At 40.4% G+C, this 23,545-nt stretch overlaps 1 protein-coding gene across 4 annotated transcripts in view; it reads right to left on the reverse strand.

Moving 5' to 3' along the window:
• Klhl14 (kelch like family member 14) overlaps positions 1 to 23,545 on the reverse strand; it is a 133,523-nt gene that overhangs the window by 64,084 nt on the left and 45,894 nt on the right. For all 4 annotated transcript variants that reach the window (XM_031365071.1, XM_031365068.1, XM_031365069.1 and 1 more), the window contains exon 3: positions 17,741 to 17,862. In XM_031365071.1, coding sequence (XP_031220931.1) covers positions 17,741 to 17,862 — 122 coding nt within the window. The remainder of the gene's footprint in view (positions 1 to 17,740; positions 17,863 to 23,545) is intronic.

Raw genomic sequence — 23,545 nt, forward strand, 5'->3', positions numbered from 1 at the left:
TTGACAATGAATATATCAGGTAATGAACACATGAGGGTTCATGGAATTAGCATAAGAAGGCAGAAGGTGAAGCCCTAGTACAGGACCATGGGTCACATGGGCTTATCCATGCTTTTCAGTTTAGATTCTATACATGGGGCTCACTGGAATGATGACATTTACATTATCAATGTTCCACACCCCACAATCTCCTATGAAGAGAATGTCAATTGTTTGAGAGGTCTGAAGTCCGCTAACATTTCACAAAGTGTACCTTTGTATCATTAGTACATCATGAGATAGAATTTCTTTCTTTCTTTTTATAACCCAGGATATAACTATATAACCCTGGCTGGCCTGCAGCTCATCTGTCGGCTTCTGCTTCTCAATTGCTTAGATTAAAGGTATGCACCACAATACTAGGCTGAGGCACATCTTCCTTAGAGGTGTTGGCACATAGACCTTACAGTTAACATTTTTGAAAGACAGGGAGTCCACAAAAAAGGGGATGGTGGAAATTTCTAGTGTTTTGGGAATAAAGAACATGTTATGCTAAAATAGCTTTTACCAGAAAATAACACAAAGCCCCCTTTTCTTTCTTTCCTTCTTTTTAAAAAGGTATTTTATGATTTAATTTAGTCTAGGGAAGCAAGGGAATTATAACATGTATGAATAAGTTGAAGTAACGCATAATATTAGCAGGGTAATTCAGCAGATTATACAATAGATATCATCTAATAGATGACCAAATCAAAGGATATGGAAAAAGCATTTGCTAGAAATAATTGCTGTATTCTTTCTTCAGTCTTCAATTAAAAGTCAAGTGAGCAGGGATGGATCAGTAGGTAAGCATGCCTGTGATGTTAGGCACTCCGTTTGTGCAGGGTGTACTCCCTTTTACTTTCCTTTCTGTGGGAACCTATCAAGGAGCCTGCCGACTGTTGTTTTAGCTCTAACTCCTTTACAACACGTACTCTGCTATTACCAGAGTAATGAGAAGCAGCAAGGGTGCGGGCTCTGGGGCTTTATTTGGTACACATTCTGGCTTTGCCATTTACCATCTGTGTGACCTTGAGCAAATCACTGCATGTCTCTGTGCCTCCATATAGACCTCCAAAGCATAAATAAAAGCAATGCCTATGGTTGTAGAGAGCTATTGTGAGAAGTAAATGAATAAATACGAGTGAACTGACGAGAACTTTGTTTTTCCTTTGTATGTGTTCTTATTTTGGTGCAGAAAGTTGATTGTATCTCCAAAAAAAGAAAGGTCAAATTCTGACACCTAGGATCAGTATATCAGGGACCTGATTTGGAAACAGCATCCTTAGAGATAAAAATCCAGGGAAGAGGAGGCCATATTATGTCAGGGCAGATCCTAAACACAAAGGCACTTATGCTTGTAAGAGAGATGAGAGAAACATCAGTTCTGGAGCAACACAGGGAAGAATGCCACGCAAGAAGCAGACCCACACTGGATAGCGAGGCTGCAAACTACAGAGGGTTACCAGGGGTCGCCAGAAGCTAAGCACTCGACCAGAGGTAAAGTGAGAATTGATTCTGCCTTAGAGATTCGGATCCCAGCATGGTTCTTTACCACCTTCCAAAACCGGAAGAAAATATTTTCTTGTTGTTTTAGGTGCTTCGTATGTTACTGTGTCAATTCTTGGAAATATATATATATATATATATATATATATATATATATATATATATATATATATAACAACTCAGTTCCCATGCTGGGATCCAAAGGCTCTAAGACAGTGGTTCTCAACCTATGGGTCATGACCCTTTTGAGGGGGAAGTAGAATGACCCTTTCACAGGGGTCCCATATTAGATATCCTGCATATCAGATATTTGCTTTATGAATCGTAACAATAGAAAAATTACAGTTGTGAAGTGACACCAGAATAACTTTATGGTGTGGTCACCATAGTGTGAGCAAGCGTATTAAAGCGCTGCCGCATCAGGAAGGCTGAGAACTACGTCTAGAAGGCAAAACCACTCTTCCTTACCATGTGGCTTCTCAGTCTATCTTCGTGAACTTCTGTGAATTTGCCTGCAGCTTTTTAGTGTTGTCTTAAGGGGTCCAGCGCATAATCATGATAGCTCTTGACAATGAAGATACAGGTAATGCACACACAAGAGTTCATGAAATTAGCATGAGAAGGCAGGAGGTGAAGAGGTCCTATTACAGGACCATGGATTCCATGGGGTGTCCATGCTTTTCAGTTTAGATTCAATACATAGAGCTCACTGGGATGGTAAAACTTACACTGTCAGTGTTCCACAACCCACAAAAAAATCACCTACAAAGAGAACATCGATTGACAAATCGTCTAGATCAGGTTCATCTATGGAGTGCCTGAGAGGCTGTCTTGATTGTTAATTAATTGACCCAGCCCAGCATGGGCACTACCATCTTATGGTCATGGTCCTGAACTGTGTCTGACTAAGGAAAGCTGTGTAAGAACAAGCAAGCAAGCAAGGATGCGTTTGCTTTCTCTTGGCTCTTGACCACAGATACGATGCTCCTGCACTGGCTTCCCCAAACAATCCTCTGTAATTTGGGACTAGTTTAGGCCAGACAAACTCTTTCTTCCCTAGGTTGTTTTCTGTGGGGACATTTCTTCATAGCAACAGAAATAAAACTACAAAAGTCACTTTTTTATTGTCTTCAGGGGGATAGACTGGGTTGAAATGATGAACGCTGGCACCACTCAGATTGAACTACTCAGGGCTGTGCTACTGCTACAGAAGCCACTTGTTCTAAGAGGGTGGTTAAAACCTAAATTCATTATGATAAAATGAAGAGAGAAAAATCAGTGTTCCAGTCAGTCATATTAGCCTCATTTAAGTGTCTAGAAGCCACTGGTGGCTAGTAGTTACCATGTAGGACCATACAGATAGAGGATATCTTCATGACTGTATCAAGTGCTCTTGGATGATGTTGGGGGATATTCTTAAGGGAACAAGATTTACTTGGGCTACAAATAAAACAAGCAGACAGGCTGTGTGGGAAGAAGGAGGTGGTACACTTTTCAATTATAGGCACATTTCTATCATTTATCAGGGAAGGAGAAAAACATACCTGTGGCCTGTGGTGGAGCCAGTCCTCCAATGGCTGCTCACAAAGAGGGCCTTACTTGTTTAATGACCTATAATTTCCTTCTTAAAATGATCTATCCTTGCCTTATGTAAATTAGATGAATAATATATATTTTATACAATTAAGTTGCAAATCACTATGAGCAAATTAGCCTATATCTGAGTCCAAGCATCAATTGGGGATACTATCACCTGCTGTCCTTTGACCTGGTGAATATACCCTCCTGGCATAGAACTGGTTAATATTTCAGTCTCTTTGCACTGGGAAGGAGGTGAACCTTGCAGAGTAACAAATGCCATCAAGAAATCCATGCACTCCAGTCTCTCTCCTCCTCCTCAGATCTCATCATACAGATGAATAAATTGCTATAAAAATACCCAAAATAAAACTAAAAACAATGACTGAATCATTTTTTTTTAATCTCATGCACTGTGTGTTCAGGTAGCAAGAAATTTAATTCCAGTCGGACCAGTCTCCTGTGATTTTTTTCCCTTTCATCTAAGATATTTTTAATGCTCAGAGGCATTATAATGGAAAAGCATGTATTTGTGCCTGGTTTATACCCATCATCCTTACCATTACAACAAGACAAAAGCATTAAAGTAAAATTAATCATGTCAGGAGATTTTAGCAAAAACAAGAGAGCCCATGCATAAAGCATCGCTTTGTCTAGTGTGAAGTCACGCTCTGATTAAAAACATATAATGGAGGGAAAAGTGATACATCATTGCCTTAGCAGTAGGCTTTCCGAAAGTGCTTTAGCAGCTCTCAACAGAGAAATGTGGCAACATTTTCATCTTTGAAGCTCACAATGACTTTCAGTCTAGTTAAATAACTGGAATTCAATCTTAATTTTCTTCTTTTATAAATTAAGACTTTAATGACTAGACAATGGTTAAGAATTAGAATGTCTGGTGAGTGAGGAAGTATATTCGGCCTTGTTTGCTAGGTGTAGATATAAAGACCCGTCTGCCCCTCCTTTCAGGAAAGCGACATTTGTGCCAGCTGTGTCCAGTCTTCACACATCTGTTCCATATGCAAACAATATACATTACCATAGATGCAAATTACATAGACACTCACGATTCCTACAGCTCTTACAGTATCACAGCAGTGCATAGCAGTCAAAACATTTAATGAGAATGGAGGTGTGGTGGCAGAGTGGCCAAGCATTCCCCAGAGTGGGAGTCAGTTTGCCTGTGACACAGCAAACCTCAAAGTTATAACACATACATTTGATAAATGACATTACCATAGGGTCATCTCATGGACTAGAAAAGCAACAGTATCCCTCTATGCATTTTGCCTTCATGACTTCTGACTATGTAGCCCAGGCTATCCTTAACCTCATGCAGTCCTCCTGCCTCACCCTGCCAAGTGAATGACAGGCATGACACTCTGGCCCTTCTACTCTTTAAAAATGCAGATATTGATATATAATATTCACATATCATGACAAAGCATCTTTTTATTACTCTTACTGGTTATTGTTAAAGCTGTTTCCATTCTCATTTTATTTGGGGGATACAGGATCTTACTTTGTAGCCTAGACTTGTTTCAAGCTCATCCTGGAGCCTACGCTGGCCACAAACTCATAATCTTTCTGCCTCAGCCTATTGAGTGCTGGGGTTACTAGTGTATACTACCACACTTGGCTTCTGTTTTGTTTAAAGAAGAACTCTGTGATTTTTTTTTTATATAAGAATTGAGTATATCTGTGTAATTTGTATCAGTAGCAGTATGTATTTGTGTCATTATAGTATAGAGGCACATTTGACATAAATAGTTAAAAATAGGGACACTGTATTAACTCAAGCACATTTAAATTATTTGAAGGATTTAAATATTTGAAAAGTTATCTCTGAAAGCATTATAATACTATTTGGAGTGTACTTCTAAACTTTTTCTTCACTAGAGAGGCATGTGATTGTCACCAGCCCTGACAGAAGTTGCTCTGAGGTAGAGGATGCAGAAAGAGCACAAGAGAGCTATTTATCTTCACCAAAGTTTTCTCATTGAATAAATGAGAATATTTTATATGTTGCAAGAGTGAGCCCAATATATGCAGAATATCAGATGCTGTGTTGTATTGACTTGGGTTTGAAGCCATCCTCCGAGGTTCACACTCAATGTTAATCCTCGATAGGGGACATAATGGGGTTGGGATGAGGTTATCAGAGAGGGAACTCCATGGTACGCTACAGAGGATGAAGGGGCCAGAGCACATTTGTGATGCTGTGCGTTACTTTGAGACTCTGCCAAGAAGGAGTCCCCTGGCAAGATCGATTTTTTTTTGACCTTGGACAATAACTGTGAGATACAGTCAACCTCTTTAGGACTTACCCAGTCTCTAGTATTGAGTTATTAGCAGTAAAAAAATATAGAATAAGACAGGGTATTAAATATTATGGGGTTGCAGATATAGCCCAGGGGGTGCACTTGCATAGCGTATGGAAAGCACTGTGCTTGTTCTCTAGCACTGCAGAACAAGCAAACATTGCAAACAAAACAAAACAACACAACAACCACAACAAAACTAAACATCAAATTAGATAAAAGTTGTGTAGTGAAGGATGACACTTATTGTCAATTTGACAAGCTCTAAGAGAAAAACCCCTGGGAGCACCCGTGAGTAAATATCTTAATTAAATTATCAGAGCAGGAAAGACCACCCCTCACATGCTCAGTGCCATCCTTGGGCTTTGAAGTTGGACTACATATAAAGGAGGCTAGCAAGGTGCATGCTCATCACTTTCTTTTTCCCCCGAGTGTGTGGAGTCAGTGGAAATTAGAGTGGTTAAAACAGGATATAGAAGAAACAAAATTAACAAATATTTTGATCCTTCTTCGGACACCTTGGCAAGACAGTCCTTGATGTATATTGGAGTTAGGTGTGGCCTTATAATTTTGGGGGGACCATATGATGCTTTAATGAGAAGCTTTAAGAATCAGTTTCTACCAAGCTGAGCATAAGAACAGGATGTAGAACAAGCCCCCACTTAACCTGACATACATGTGTACATATCTTGATACACTTTTGAGGTGATTATGAATACTTATGGACAGATGCAGAAGTGGATACCAAGAGAGCCTTCTGGCCAATGATGAGGGAGTTCCTATGGGGTGGAGGAAAGAAGGAGATGTTTGCTGGAGTATAGAAAGACTATTGATGATGTTGGAAGGCTAAGTCAGTTGTTTAGTGAACCTCCAGATTTAAGACAGAGCTTGGAAAAGACTCTGGTGGTCACGTAAGTTGGTTGCTGTCAACTGTACTTGATAAGCTTGTTTTTAAACAAGGGGATGCCAGGGCCAGAAAGTGGGAGAGGGCAGGGTGGCAGGCATGGGGAAGGGGGAGGCAACAGGGGTTTGTTTTTGTTGTTTTTGTTTGTTTCTTTGTTTTTTGGAGGGGAAACTGGGAATGGAGAAATTTACATGTAAATAAAGAAAATATCTAAAAAAAAAAAGTCTCGGAAAATAATTTGCTCATTTCTAAATGGGACTAAAAGGAAACAACCCAGAAATTTCTGTCTCTGTCTGTCTGTCAGTCGTCTGTCTGTGTCTCTGCCCTGCCCTTGTGTGTGTGTGTGTGTGTGTCTGCGCACGCGTACATGTGAACACAGCTTTGAATATCCCCTATCTGGCAAAAGATGAAACTGAGAATTTTAAGCAAATGTGTAAACTAAAGCTTGATTCACAACAAACACAAATTAAAGCTATTTTTCCCACAGTAAGTTAATTGAGTTTGGTTGTCAGGGAAGGACATTTCAGTTAAGGGGGCTGGTGAGATGACTCAGAAGGCACAGGTGATCTGAGCTTGATCACGGGAACCCATAGTGGAAGGACAGAACTAAGTCCCAAGGTTGTCCTCTAACCACGCATTTGATGTACCATAAATACACTATACTGTCACCCACCAACACATAAAAACACACAAATACAACTGTAATAAATAAAATTTTAAAAAGAAAGTTTCAATTAAGAATGAGACACCCAGTAAACTGTACTTAAGAAACAGCAAAAAAGAAACAAGTATACCGAGAGAGCTTTAGAAGGTGAGTGTGCATACACGTGTGCATGTGCTTGTGTGAAAAAGTAGTAGAAAGAGGTAAACAAAGCAAAACAAAACAAAAGTAATCTTAAAATTTATCAGGAAATAAATGTTTACACTGTAAATCATGCAGTGGATAGAAATATGACATCACTGTCATTTCTAAACCCTTAAATTCCCAAAGATCCACCAACATACTTCAAAAAAGCTGCTAAGAATTACATACTTAAAACACCAAATATCCCCCATTTATTTGTTCATTTGTTTGTTTGTTTATTTATATGTTAAAGAAAGGGTCTCTGTACATAGTCCTGCTTGTCCTGGAATTCATTATGTAGACCAGACTGCCCTTGAACTCATAGAGATTTGTTGATGTTTGATCCGTTGCTTTGCTAATATATAATATATAATATATAATATATAATATATAATATATAATATATAATATATAATATATGTGATATATGATGTATGATATATAATATATGATATATAATACATAATACAGGCTACATGCTATACACTATGCCCTATATGATATATGACAATATGACATATGATATGTGATATATGATATATAATATATAATTATCATTGTAATGCTAAATTCTAGGCCTGTAGGAGAATTCATTTGTAGCTTATTTCCCAGCTTTTGTTGTGCAAACATTTTTCTTAATTTAAAACTATTGGTTAAATAAACATGGTTATAGGCAATTACTGGAGGGATTAGGGGGGTTTTTTTTTTTTTGGTTATCTGGTTGAGTATGGGAGAGGGGAAAGACTGAAGAGGGGAGAGGAGAATGCAGGCACCTTGAGGGGAAATGGACCATGAGCACTTGGCCAGGACAAACAGCAAGAATTTGGGGAACAGTTCTGAGGAGGTAGCCATCCAGCAGTTAGAAAGTAGATTAGGGGTTACCCCTCAGTAATTGTCAAGACCAAATAAAAATAACCACACTCTGAGTCTCATTTATTTGTAAGCTAGTTGGGGATAAGCTTAAACAGGTTGTACTGCAGCATTAACCAGCCTCTGCCTCCCGACTGCTGGGATTAAAGGTGTGCACCACAATGCCTTGCCTCCTAATTGTTTATTAAAGTTAAATATATCTGGAAAATGATTTTGCTCCCAAAAAATGCACATCCTAAAAGCACGTGTCTCAGCCTCACTTCAGGTATGGCCAAGGAGAGGAATGGGAAATTGTCTCCATGGAGTTGATCTTATGGCTGCAAGGAACAAAGGGTTGGAAGCTAAGTTGAAAGGGGCCGGGCAGTAGAATAGAGCCATCCTTCAACAGAAACTCCTCACAATTTCTTTTTCTTTTTTTCTTTGAGACAGGGTTTCTCTGTGTAGTCCTGGCTGTCCTGGAACTCACTCTGTAGACCAGGCTGGCCTCAAACTCAGAAATCTGCCTGCCTCTGCCTCCCAAGTGCTGGGAATAAAGGCATGTGCCACCACCGCCCGGCTTCTCCTCACAATTTCTATTTGTCTTTTTATTTTGGGTCCAGATCAAAAAAAAAAATCTCAAATAAGCTGGATGGTGAGATGATGCCCCATCACCCAGAGCTCTGCATGTGAGGAGACTGGAGGCCATTATCCAGAGCTCTCCACAGGAAGACACTGGAGGATGGTGATGATGCCCCCTTCGTGGAAGGGACTTGGCTACACTGAGCATAACATGAGGAGCATCAGTACTTGTGGGAAAGAAAGATATAGAAGGAGCAGATCCTGGTCCGTCCAGTTCTCTGGTTCTTTCCCTGAACCCTATGAGGATGGTAGGGAAGTGTGGTCACTCGATGGAGTCAAACCGTCAACTCCATCTCTGTTCCAGCACAGGTCTGGGCATCATATCCTTTCTTCTGGGTGGGTCTGGAACCTGTGTGCTTGGACCCCTAAATGGCCCCATGGAGCAGAGGCTCATGTGTTCAATATGTAGCTTCAGTGAGGAACTGATTTTTTTGTTTGTTTGTTATTTTCAGTCTCTAAAATATCAGTCCTTTATCGCCAGAGTGCAGCCAACCCTCGTGAATGATACACAGACTCTTCATGGGATCGATTATGGTGTGCCTTATTTCCCAAATCTTTGTGAACATAAGAGTCAAACTTTTAAATTTTTTGTACTTGGCTGTGAAAGAATTTAAGTTGGGCTGGAGGGATGGTCCAGTGATGAAAACACCAGCTGCTCTTCCAAAACACATGGGTTTGATTCCCAGAACACGTACAAAGTCTCACATTTGTATCTCCACTCCCTGGGGATTCAATGACCTCTTCTGATATCCATGGGCACCAGGCACACACATAGTGCACAGATATCCATGCAGGCAAAACAGTAACATACATAAAATATTGCTTTTTTTCATTTAAATCATATAAATTAAACTAAAGCAGCATAAATTGATTGAGAACAACCCCAGTCTACGTACTGAACTTGGAGATTTATTCGAATAGTTTGATTCCAGGAAGAATCCTGTAAAGTGAGTATAATTAGCTTTAATTTGCAAATGAGAAAAAAGGGTCAGAGAGTAAGAAACTCATGTTACAGGCAACAAATGCCTGAAGATAGGTCTCAGCTTAGTTCTACCTGTTTCTAAAACTGTTAATTTGTGGGTATGTATGTGTGCACATCTATGAATATTCACATGTGTGTGCACAGCTTTCAAGACACAGATAAATTGCACTGAACTATAACTTGCCAGAAATCATATATGTAAATCCTGTGGCTCACACATCAGAATTTACTCCTTAAACGGAGATTATATTCTTGACTCCTAGGCATCAATTGCTTTGGTTCATTGAACCAGTATTAGTTCTGTTTTATAAACCTGCTACTATGCCAGGAACACTGGATCCGTGTAGATTTTCATGGCCACAGTGAGTAAGCAACAGATGAAATCTCATGTGCTTGGACTTGGATGACTTATAGCACTTTGTGGTCATAGGGATTGACCGACGTACTATGGTTTGATGGAGACCCAGAGGCCATTGTTCTCATTTCTGCTCTGCAGTGAACATGTGGCTCTGTGCATGACACCTCTCCACATGTGACGTCGAGTCTAAAACTGTGGGCCTGCCATAGCAGTTGCTGTGTGGTTGGATTCTGCTGAGCATTTTAGCCAGGTCTTTCCTAGCCCTTCCGCTCACTCTCTGAGTTTGGCCATGCATCTTCTTTCCTATGAAGATGATGTGTGTGTGTGTGGGGGGGGTGCAGATGTGTGTTTGTGCTGGTACACACCTGTGTGTGGTGGTAAGTGTCCACATGCATGTACACATGTTCACATGTGGCAGCCAGAGATTAATCTCGGGTGCCTATCCTCCTATCCACCTTTCTTTTGGAGGCAGGATATCTCAGTGGGATTGGGCCTTACCACTTTTAGGTCTGTGAGTCGCAGGCATGCTCCTCTTTTGGTGCTGACAACCATGTGTATCACTTGTGCATCTTTTCACGCAGATGTTCAAACAGAACTCTGGTCTTTCTGGCTTCACAGAGAGCACTGCACTGACAGAGCCGTCTTCCCAGCCCTTGAATCTTCTTGAAGGGTCTTTGTACTTAGGTTTAACTATGTGAGCAGTCTCCCTTCCCATCTCTACCTGCACCTCTGCCTGCCTTTAATTGTCAGCTCGAATTCCTCTTACTCGGTGATACTCGCCACAACTCCTAAACTGCGCCATGTCCCTCCATTCTGAGATTTTTCTATGCTATCATTCTTCTAGGACACTGTCACGCTTTGGTATGATACACAGATACTTTGGTTAATGCTGGTTTTGTCCACAAAAGTCTAAACTTGGTAAGGACGTGGTAATCTCTGTTTCAACTCATGTAACAGAGACGTCAGTTTGGTAAGGGAATAAAGTTGGTTGGGTGAGGACTTCAGTAAGTCAGTGCTTATATATTTAAGAGGTTCCCACACTATGCCTGTAGTTTCCCTACAAATGATACAGGCCATCTAAGGAGCCCTAATGGATTATACCTCCCAGCCACATTCAATAGCAAATCCCACAGCCTACGTGTGAAGAAGGCGTTGGAATTATTTGTACACATGCTACTCTCTGGAGAAAAAGCAATTACTATATTTAAGGGAAGTATAAGCTGGAAATAAACAAAAGAAAGTCAAAGCTGGCCTACTGGCTTTTTGAATCACCCAGCTCCCTTGAAACACAGGATTGGGAGTGGCCACCACACATACATTTAAAAAAAAATCTATGAAAAATCCACTAAAGCATTGGTGCGTGAATCTTCAGCAGCAAATAATTCAAGATCTATAGCAATGTGCAGCCGTGTATTTCAAATTAGGATGAGCTCATTGAAGGTCAAATTACGTGGTAACATATTTGAAAAGTCAAGGCACAACTCTTCCTATTTTTATTTTTTTGCCAAAACCCATGGGAACAATTACTTCATGATCTCAAAATCCAAGCAGTGGCCACAGCATAATATAAATTCCTTAGATCACTTATATTTTCACTAACCCCTAAAAAAAAAACTAGAAAGGTAGTCATGCCCTAATAACTTGTTTGTCATCGTCTCTTCCTGTGCAACTGGAGAGTCAATGGCCTTGCACTGGCTGGGCATACACCCTTCCAGTGAGCTAACTAGTTCCAAATTTTTAATTCTTGAACCAATCTGGACAAGATAATGATGTGACATGCTTTTTGGTTAAGATTTCAGGTCTGTCACACACTATCTGTACCAAGCTTAGATGCTCCTGGAGCTTTAAGTTTCTGTTGGTGTCAAAATGCTCTCTGGTCTTCTGGGGTATTCTAAAAGCTAGGTCCTCTTACCAAAATGTGTTTCCTTTCACCTCTTCACCTAGTTAACTCTTCCCCATTTTCTCCAAATTAAGGATCACTTTAAGAGAGCTCCCATAGCCGGGCAGTGGTGGCGCACGCTTTTAATCCCAGCACTTGGGAGGCAGAGACAGGCAGATTTCTGAGTTCGAGGCCAGCCTGGTCTACAGGGCTATACAGAGAAACCCTGTCGAGAGAGAGAGAGAGGGGGTGGGGAGAGAGAGAGAGAGAGAGAGAGAGAGAGAGAGAGAGAGAGCTTCTATAACACTTCTGTTTAAATGAGGGGACCCCACTTTGTATCCTCACAGTAGCCTGGTGTTTTCTAGTCTACTCTATAGCCACTGTAAGTTGTAGTGATCCCCTTGGGTTATTGAGAGGAGAGATTGATGTCATAATTCACCTGGTCAGCCAGCTCTTTGCTATGTGAACAGGTGAGGGCTGCTAGTAGGTCTAAATTCCTCCTGGGCATTTCTCAAATAATTTGGAAGTGTCTCAATGTTTTTCTCAGTTTCTCCTGAAACACAATGCTCACTCTCTATGGATTATCTCCCTGTTAAGTGGTCTGATTATTTTAAGTAATTTGTAGCTTGGAGTTTCTGGTAAGAAAGATACTATAAATAAAAGGAAACACACACACACACACATGCACATACACCAGAACAACTGAACTAATTCATTTTCATAAGAAACAACTACTAGGACTTGTGAGCAGGCTGAGCAGGTAACGGTGCTTGCTCTAAGCCTGACAGCCTGAGTTGGATCCATGGGACCCACACAGTATAAGAGAACTGATTCTCACAAGCGGTACTCTGACCCCATACACATTGTGTACTATACACAGGTACACACATACAAACTCTAAACAAATAAAATCTAATAAAAATGATTATTAGCTTTTTGACTAATTTTATTCCCAATTTACTCAAAGGACAGAAGCTGATTGAACTCAAGAAACAAAAGAATAAAGGGAAGAAGCCACACTGGATGTGTTAACGCATGGAGTTAGTGCTCTGCCAATAAAGCAGCATGCACACTCTTCTACGTCTTCATTATAGAGTAAGATTAAACCTCCATTTATTTGTGGGAACCAAAATTCAGTGTCATATATAGCTATTTTGTTTCTTTCTTATTGTCATTCATTTGCTACTTACAGAAAAATAGATGTGCGTGTGTGGGGGGGAGGGTGATGAAGATGGAGGACTATTTCATAGAGAAGATGAAGGGAGAGAGGGAGAAGGAGGAGAGAGGGGTAATGGAGCGCCTATGACATGAAAGCAGAAGAAGTGGCTATTTGGAAGAGGGAAGGGTCCAGCAAGAAGAGAAGAGGAGGGACATAGGAAGGCAGAGATGGGAGGGAGATGAACAGAAACAAAGCAAACTGGGATATATTTATGAAAGTGTGGTAATAAAATCCATTCCTTTGGGAAGGAGAGATGGCTCAGCTGTTAAGAGCACTGGGTGCTCTTTCAGAGATCTTGAGTTCATTTCCCAGCAACCACATGCTGCCTCACAACCAGATTTGACGCCCTCATCTGGCATGCAAGTATACATGCAAATAGGGCACTCATATACATGAAATAAATAAATAAATAAATCTGCTTTAAAAAATTCCTTTCAATGCTAAGTAAAACTTAGCTTAAAAATATAAACATTATAAAGTGAAGGAACAAGCTCAGCTCATTCATTTTCATCCTCAGATGACCAAAGGGGACAACCTCACTGGTACCAACAAGCATAAGTCTGTAACTCTGACATCAGTTTTTCTGTAATTACTCAGAGAAGGAAGAAAAGACACACACATGCACACACAGACACACAGAACCATACATACAAACACACACACACAAACACACACACATTTTGTTTCTGGGAAGTGCCTTAACCTATCAGCAAAGAAATGCGCCTGTTGAGCACAGGAGTGAAGTCCCCAGCTTTTCAACACTGTCCCCTGGAAAAAGGCCCCTGGTCTTCTTCATGTGAGCTTTGTGAAAAACTTGAGTGTGTACCAAGAACCCTGTTACACAAAAAGTGCACAGAGGCCAAAGGAGTTGACTGGTTTGATCTTTGTGCCAAAGACTGAGGGCATGTAGGGCAGGAGCTTGGCTTTTCTACCTCAGCTATTTTTATTCATGCCCCCTACTGCTTTCTAAGAAATTAAGAATAAAATGGGGGGAGGGAGGCAGAGCTGAAGAGATAGCTTAGCATTTAAGACTGCTCTTCCAAAGATCTTGAGTTCATTCCCCAGCAACCATGTGGTGGCTCCTAACCATATCTGTAATGGGATCTGATGCTTTCTTCTGGTGTGTCTGAAGACAGCTATAGTGTACTCACATACATAAAATAAATAAATAAATCTTAACAGAGAATAAATGGGGAACTGTGCTAAGGACTAGGAAAGAATTCTGCAAAATAAAAATGAATAAAAGTGCATCTCAATTTCCCATTCTTTTTTAAAAAAGTAAATGCATATTTACTCTATGTGTATGTTTTACCTGCATGTATGTTTATTTGTTGCAGGTGTGTCTGGTGCCCATGGGAGTCAAACTAATGTGCCAGATGCTCTGTAACTAGAATAATAACAACATAAACCCTGATGTGGGCACTGGGAATTGAAACTGGGTCCTATGGAAGAGTAGCTGTTTGAGTGGATCCTTGCTCCTCTATTATCGATCGATTTTGTAATAGCAGAATTTGAACTATAGGCGCTTATGCATTCTAGGCAAGCGCTCTACCACTGGGATACATCCACGATGCTTGAAGTTTTATTTCAGTGTTACGCTGATGCTCTTTACCTCCCATAGCTCACCTGTACTCTTGAGTTTATTATTTTTTAGGTAATGATCTCTAAGTCCTTTCAAGTCCTCTTTGTTGTATAATGTATGCAAATGAAGTAGCTCCCATAGGCAATGTGTGTGACAGGCTAGGTAGCAGTCTCTTTGGAAAGTGGCGTGTCTTCAGGACATCTAAATTCTTGCTCCAGCTAAGTGGGAAAAATACTCCAAGGCTCAGAGACTAGCTATCTCCAGGAGCTTGATGGCTGATTTGTTAGTCTGCATGAAGACAGTCTTTCAATGAACAAGTAGACCCTAAGCTAGGAGACTGTTATTCACCGTGAACTGTCATCCTACCCCCTCCGAGAATGAGCTTAGCACTTCTAGGTCAAAAGAATGGCAGCAGGACATTCTACAATCCCTAATTTGGGGGGAGAATTTGGACATTTTTGTTTACTAATGAGAGAATTTTGTTTATTATTTATAATTTCCTGTCTCAAATATCATGGAACCCTGCGATAGCTATGACTTTTTCTTTTCCCCCAGACTTGGATAAATTTCAAATTTAGTTAAAAAAAAATACAAACCAACAAAAATTATCCATGTTAAATTAGCATCATTTGTTTAACAAATGTGAAAACAAGGCTGTCACTTTGGGGCCATCGGGCCCCAGGCTCTCAGGAATAAAGGATATTCTTAATGCACAAATCCCAGAGCAATGAAGAGTGTTAGGAAAGCACATTTTCATTTCAGAGCTCTGTGTGTGCCTCAGGATAAGAGGCATGGTCAAGATCCGTAAGCATGTTTTCACTGAAGAAATTCGTTTATGTCATTACCTGTGCATCTTTATCTCATTCCTGACGAGTTGTGTTGATAGGGGACCATCCAACATTTTCACCTAGTCTGTAAATTATTCCATCTCACATATGAAAACTATGGGAAATACATTTTCTACTCTGGAGGAGGAACAGGCTGAAGTATTATTTTCTACTCTTTGCATGGAGAAGTTACAGTGATTGGCATACATCTAGTGTAACAACACAACTCTTGTGCTAGCCCTGGCAGTAGCATTGACAACAGCAATATGATTTATTAAGTACATGCTGCATGCTCGATGATGTATACATGCGGTGTTATTTTAGGAACACTCAAGTGATTGACAAATAAGAAAGTGACCCAGAATGTTTGTCGGACACGGTCAAAGTGAGAGATCTGTGTTCAAGTCCAGATTTGAGACCTCATACTTTGCAGCCATGAAAGCAGATACTTGCGGGCAGTATAAACTTTTTAAATCCATTGGCTGTATGTTGCAGCCTATCTCTGAGTGTGTCTTAAAAAGAAGATACAGGGCTGATGATGATCTGTTTGATCCCCAGCACCCACCTAGTCCAGGGAGAAAATGGACTCCTCCCAGTGCACATAGTAGTGTCCTTCTCCATACACCACAAACAAATAAACCAATTAAGTAAATGTAAAAAAATAATAATAATCAAGCCTATGGTCTTTTGCAGTCCTTCTCCCAGGCCTGGAGGGTTTCCCATACTGGGTAGAGTGGAGTATTTGGGAAAGCAGGTGGATTTGTCAATAGTTATCTTTTACTAGTGGAGTTTTAAAGTCTTGCTGTCCCTTATGCTCTTCTCCAGAAAATCTCTTTGTCCTTTTCCCATCTATCCTTTGAGTTTTCACGTCATCTGTACAGGAGTGCTCCGTCAATCGGGCGCTGTCAAAGCACCACTTCTCTGTTTTTACTTCGGCTTTCGTTTCTGATGCACCTTCAAAATACAGCTGACTTTAAAAGACATTCTTTACTAAGCTATCTAAACAATTGGTAGATGCTATTTTCACCCCAAAGAGAATCAAATGCATTTTAAAGACATCATTAACTTATTTTTCTTCCTCCTCTCCCTGCTTTGCTGTTTCTTGCTTGCCACCTTCTTCCTGTAGCCATAGTATAGTGGCGTCCAGGGAGCCTTCCTGAACAGTGCCTGGACCATGCTACTGCAGGCTTTGCCGGTTGTAAGCCAGCTCCTAAGTGGATTGTGTCAGCCCCACCTTGCATGTCTCCTCTCCTATTCTGCTCTTAAGGGAGAACTTCCACTGTTTCTACTAGGTTAAAGGGCTTTCAGGAAGAGCCAAGGAAATGCTTTCACAAGAACGATCTGTTAAAATACACAAACGCTTTAAAGACATACACGCAAGGAAGTTAACTTTCACTTTTGTTGGTTTTGAATGTATGGCTTTGATTCATGGATCAAAATTGCTCATTTATTATTTTATCTATACAGCTCCGGGCAATTTTGACAGTTAAAATTTAGTTTTATTGACCAGTGCAGCCACTGTGCCCACAAGGGGACTAGTGTGAGCAGCCTACTGCACTCAAGAAACGATGATTTTTTGATTCCATGACTGCATCAGATCAGGAATCATAACCGATACAACAATACGTTCCAAATCTCAGTGCCCAAGGCAAGAGTTCTGCTGTAAAACACAATCACCCTTTAAGAGGAGAAGAGAGCCTTGGCTGGACGTTTGCAAGCACAGTTTAATGCAGCTCAGGGAAGCCATGAATATATCTGTCCATCAAGCTTTGGAGCAGCCTACGGAGGGCATTTCTGGAAATACATGGCCTTGCAGACTAAAGGTGGGCAAGGATGCTTAAAGGGCAAATTGATGTTAGTAACAGAGATAATGAACTAAGCTACCTACCATTTTACTAGTGTTACTGAACCTGTCAGTTTTGTTTCAATGACAACAAAAATCTCCAACTGAAGTCTTTCCAGGGGATAATTTCTGCTCCCTGTGCTACCCCCATCCATTCTGACACACACAGAAACCAGGCCAGTTTTAATTTAGGCTCGTTGGTCTACCCATTGGCTACCTTGGCAATGTTAATTTAGTCTTTTACTCTAAATCTCCCATGATACATAAACAAACCTCCAAAGGGTAGCAGATCGATACAGTGTCTGATTTGATTTAACTGTGTTTTATAATTCATCAAGACAACTCTAACCTGAAATAAACAGGCAAGGAAATAAGTAAGTGCACTCACTTGTGAGTATTTTCCATGTCTTCTTTTCGTCGTCATAATACTGAACCAGATTGCTGGGGAGCCGGTCTGGCCCAGGAGGTAACCCGCCAACCAACAGCAGCATTTTCTTGTTAGAGCGAATTCTTCACCCAAAACAAAAGAGGAGAGGAATAACCGCATTATCATAGAGTCCTTTAGATGGCAAAGAAATCGTAACCATCAAATACCGTTTCTTGCTTGCACATTTCTGTTTCCTTTTTTTTTCTTGCTTCTTCTCCCATTCATATCTCAACCATTCTTTTTGAACCAAGGAAAAAAATGATCAGAAGAGCTTCATATCCCTATTCTCGTGGAATAATAAGCTTCCTTTATGCAATTTGTTAGAGGTTCATTCTAGAACGACCTTTCCCTTATATTAGCCCTTTAAATCATCACTCTTTACAGCCGAGTACACATGAAATGCTCTAAAGTTGTACTCAGGCTAAGCATTCAAGTTGCATGTCAAAAAATGTATTAGTCAAAATCATTATTATAAGCCATTCTCCACTCAAAGAACCTTGAAAAAATTAAGGTTATGCAGAGAGTTTGGGAGTCTACCCTTTAATCACCCAGGGAACTTCAAATACCAGTTTGGTACAATTAGCACGGGGCTAACTGGAAGTTATGTATGTCTGAGCATACATTTTTTTTTGTTTTTGTTTGTTTAATTTAGCTTAGACGTCTGCCTCCATCGCCACCCCGCCCCCACTTTGGCTAGCCCTCCCCTCTGCACTCCCCCTGTGCTCCACTGGTAATACAGCATCACCAATTGGTAAAAATGAGACTGTGATGTCGTTGTGAGCCTCCCCAGAGTGGAGCCCTGCCAATGCTTGCCACTGATCCAGCGGCATGAACCTGCTCAACTGTGCAAAGCCACTCTAATTCCCTCCCCCTGTTTTTCTACCTTCTCCCCCAGGGGGCAACCACTGAAAGGAGTGACTACCCACCCATCAAGAGCTGGCAATTCGCTGCTATTAAGCGTGACTGTGATTCCCAGTCTGCCTGGCAGTTCCTGAGAACAGGCCTGCAACGTCTTATATGCAGTAAAAGCTATAAGATGCACCCTGGCCAGCCCACATGACCTGATGGATGTACAATCTTTAGGAACAGTAATGGATTGAACACACTTCCCACTGAAGCAGGGAGAGAAAGCCCGGACCCCCACAAGGGGCCTGCTGATTTAACACTTACTTTACATATAATTGAACTTTTCATTTACCTGAAAGACTCAAGGTGGTTGGCCCAGGAGAGAAATGGAACAACCATGATTGAAGGGAAAAAGTCAATAGATACAAAAGGGTTCCTCTTAAATCTAACCGCAGTCCACAGTGTGACTCTGGATCCATGATGACATATCCAGTCCGTTCTGACTCAAGGATGCCTCATGAAATAGGCCTTGCAGAGAAGCTTTGTGCATTTGTTAGGAACCTAATACTCAGAGTTAACTGAATCTGGCTAATGGCATCTCCATATGAAGGAAGGGAACAAGAGAATTCTTTTAATGAAACTCTGGTGGCTTTGGATGCGCAGGGGTGTGTTGAGCATGCCTCAGTAGGAAAAGTACCTTCTGGAAAAATGACACCCCTAGCCATCAATAGAGGGAGCTGTACCATAGATAAATGACCCACACAGTTAGCAGCTTGAAACACTCATTTTTTCCATCCTTTGGATGTAAGTCAACAAACGTGAAAAACACACTGGCCCATCTGCTTCAAGGTGAATGTACACTTAAACTGCACGCTGACATCTTCTGGACCACTAGCTAGCACATACAAACAGAAGATGTAACAAAGGTTATTACCACGTGGTGTGAATTTCAGTCACCAGTGACTTGCAAGACAAATGAATATCTGCATCAAGTTTTTCCTTTTTTTTCTATTTGGAGGTAATACACATGTAATTCCTGTGCCATGCAGCTTTGTAAATGCATGGTGACAGAATTGATTATATGGGGTTTTTAATCTTTAAACTGTTATTTGGGGGCTCAAATAATCAAACATTCTATTTGTGTAAGAGAAGTCATGATGAAAGCAGTTTGGTGTACGTAAATTAGTGACAGTAGCCTGGTCAGTGGAAATCACAATTTTATGGCTGTCCCAATGTAGTATGTATACATGCTGTCAAGCCCAAGGGGACCAGTCTCCATATAACTGATATGGATGAAAGGGCTTTAAGAAGTGGGATTTGCTAAAACAAAGTAGTAAGGCTATCTTATATTTATTTTTTAAGTACTGTTTTAAAATATGTTTAATAGATGACCAAAAGAGATACATACTTGGCTCATGTATGTTGTTGACGTCCTCTTATTCCATGGTAAAGCCTGTTTCCCTGGACCAATCTTGCTAATGGTTTCCTACAGTGGTGCTTATGTTCATCACTGAGGATGAAAAGAAGGCCAGAGCCTTTGTGGCATCTATTCACAATGTCCATATGTTCTCAAGAACTAGACTTTCTTTCAACACACGGGGTTCTGAATAGTTTGTAAATGGTCAAAGCCTGCAACCTTCTCAATAATAACTGAAAGACTGGCTAGCCAGTAACATTGAAAGACTCTACCTAAGTGAGACAAACCCCCAACCCATCCAAATCTCCATGGGCAATATGGTGGAGAATTACATGGGAGGAAGAGAATGCCCTATTCCTTCATTTGTTTTATGTTTTCCACCAGCGGGTAGGACTTGCAGCTGGCATGTAGAGCTTCCTTGAAGGATGAGGGCAGCTTCTGCCCCTTTTGTACTATTGTGTTTAGACAGTTGTTTATTCAATCCATTTCTAAAGCTTGTAACTTCATTGTCCTACCCTATATCAACAACTTTTAATACTAAACAAAACTTAAAACTCTGCTTTGTCAATATACATGATATACTTGAAAGAAATTGTCTCTATGAAACCTAACCCTTCATACAATGAATATACACAATGTACAGAATATGTATTTTGTTAACTGCAAAATTAAAATGTGAGGAATCTGTGCTAATGAGCTGAAGGAAGTTTTAATGGTTTATTTTTCTAAATAATTCCAACAGAGCTCTCAAGCTCAGACTTAGACAAAAATCTAAAAGTGTTGTCTTATTGCAAGAATTTGAACTCCTTATTAGAGTAAGTTGGTACACATTTTAAAGGCTCTTTCCACAGTGTAGCCTTCATTAACATGCTCAGTTTATGACATTTATTATTTAAAAATATTCCTGTCATTACTCTCTTTAGTATCATCACCAGGACCGAAAAAAAAAATAATAAAAATTACCAGTATTTAAAAAAAATAAGAAATGAGAGGAATGCAAACAAAAACAGATTCTTGCATCCAAAAAATAAGGCAAGGAAAGTGATGGGATTTGAAGGTCTCCTTCATTCCAGCTCAGTGGCCACCCAACATTTACCATGTGTCACATTTGGGTGTGTGTGTGCACTCTCCTGCATACCTACTTTGGTTCAGGGGATGAATGATTGAAAGATGACCTAAAACCTCTTGGTGTAAACAAATTTTTCATCATACTGGTGCTCTGAGTGTGGTAAAGTCTCATTTATTTATATCTCAGTGATTTAGAACTTTCATAATTGGGACACAGGCCAGATAAAGTGATCTGTTCCATGATACAAGAAAAAAGATCCCATTCCTGAGATAACGAGAATTTTAATCCATTGAAAAATTCAGTGGGTTTACAGTCATTTGTACAAAACTTATTTCATAAATGCTATATAATTTTCATGTTTGTAAAACAAGGCATTCTTCAAATCTACAAACAATTAAATCACGAAATTGGAAGATAACATTGAGACAATGTTTAGTTTAGTAATTTCCAAGTTTATCGGGTTTCCAGGATTACCTGAGGAGCTTAAACATTTTAGCTTCAGAGTGAAGATTCTCAGTTTCTAATTCTCAGAGATCTAAGTGGATGAAGCTTTTTTAAAATGTCAGAAATGTCAGTAAGATGGCTTAAGAGTTAGGACAGCTTACTGGGGGCTAGAGAGATGGCTCAGAGGTTGAGAGCACTGACTGCTTTTCCAGAGGTCCTGAGCTCAATTCCCAGCAACCACATGGTGGCTCACAACCATCTAATATGGTATCTGATACCCTCTTCTGAAATGCAGGCAAAACACCGGGTACATAATAAATACATAAATCTATAAAAAAGAGAGAGAGAGCTTACTTCTCTTGCAGAGGACCAGGGGGTGTTTGCCAGCACCCACATTATGCAGCTCACAAATATCTGTGACTCCATTTCCAGGGGATCCAATGTCCTCTTCTGGCCTTCCATTTGGTTCTCTCTATATCTGGTGCTTGTAGTCTCAACATGTAAACTCTCAGCTTCTGCTCCACTGCCATGCCTGCCTGCCTGCTGTCATGTTCCCCATCATGATGGTCATGGACTCGTGCTCTGAAACTGTAAGCATGCCCCCAGTACACTCTTCCTTTTTTATAACTTGCCTTGGCCATGGTGTCTTCTCACGACAATAGAAAAGTAACTAAGATATCAGCCTTCAGAAAGATCTTAACAGCTACACATCCAGACTTAGGGCTACTGACTTGGTTTAGCTCTCAGCATGATAAAGGAATGTTTCACTTTTTAAAGATTATTTGTTTATATTTTATGTGTATGATTATTTTGCCTGAATGTTCTCATGTGACTGAAGGCAGAAGAGGGTGTCAGATTCATTGGAACTGTAGTTATTGGCAGCTGTGAGCTGTCCCATGTGCTCCTCTGCAAGAGCAGAAAGCTCTCTGAACTGCTGAGCCAACTCTCCAACCATTATTTTTTTTTTTAATAAGTGATCCTTCTTACGTTTTAGATGTTTATGATGACATAGACCTTACTTTTCAAATCCACTGTCTTGTTGGAAGTGGTGGGTGTGTTCAATCCATTCCCCCCTGATGGAAAGTTGAATCACCCTCACAGAACTTTTAGAGTACAGCTTCCTAAGAAAGAATTGACAACAGTGAAAAGGCTTCTGGGTCCACAATGACCAAAAATTAATTCAGTATTGGGAAAGAATCTGGGTGATTTGAGCAGTGCTTGCCTATGCTTCACTGGATGACGTCACTGCAGCTCTTGTTCTGGCATAGGACATGTGTGCTCTGCATATGTGTGCTCTGCCCATATCTTCTCTATGTACACATTTCATGTTTTTATAGAAACATATGGCTTACTTATGGAAAACATGGACTTTCTAATTGGCATATCTTTGGATTGTATTGTGACATCCTGAAAAATATGTCTTTTTCTTGTGAAGGGAAGAAATTGATGCCTCCAACCTTATCCAGTAAGATGACGTTGGAAAAGATGGAATGTGTGACATTTTTTCTATGAACTTCAAAGTCCAATGGCCTTGACCACACCCATCGGTGGCTGAGAACTTTATGAGAGCCATTTTATATCTGTAACAATGTCAGCCATGTATGAGAAGGGCCCCGTAGGGGCAGGGGAACACAAGCTCCCAAGAGTCACAGGGTGGGTGTCTGCGTCAGTTCAGGGTGTGTAACAAAATGACTTCAGGATGAACAATGGACCTTTATGTCTCCCTTTGGAGGCAGAGAAGTTGGCATGTCAGCAGAGTTAACTCTTCCGTATGCCAAACATTTGTTTATTCCTCAGAAGTTGAGAGGAATTAGGGGTGGGAGGAGAAATCAATCCTTTTCCTGTTTCCTATTTAGAGTCCACTGATTCTATTACACATGTACATAGACCCTATACAAAACAAAACAACAAAAACAACAACAATAAAACCCCTAAATACCCCCAAACCAACCAACTAAATAAACAAACAACCAAACAACCAAACCAAAAA

The sequence above is a fragment of the Mastomys coucha genome, unplaced genomic scaffold (assembly GCF_008632895.1).
Source record: "Mastomys coucha isolate ucsf_1 unplaced genomic scaffold, UCSF_Mcou_1 pScaffold13, whole genome shotgun sequence".
Taxonomy (NCBI): Eukaryota; Metazoa; Chordata; class Mammalia; order Rodentia; family Muridae; genus Mastomys; species Mastomys coucha.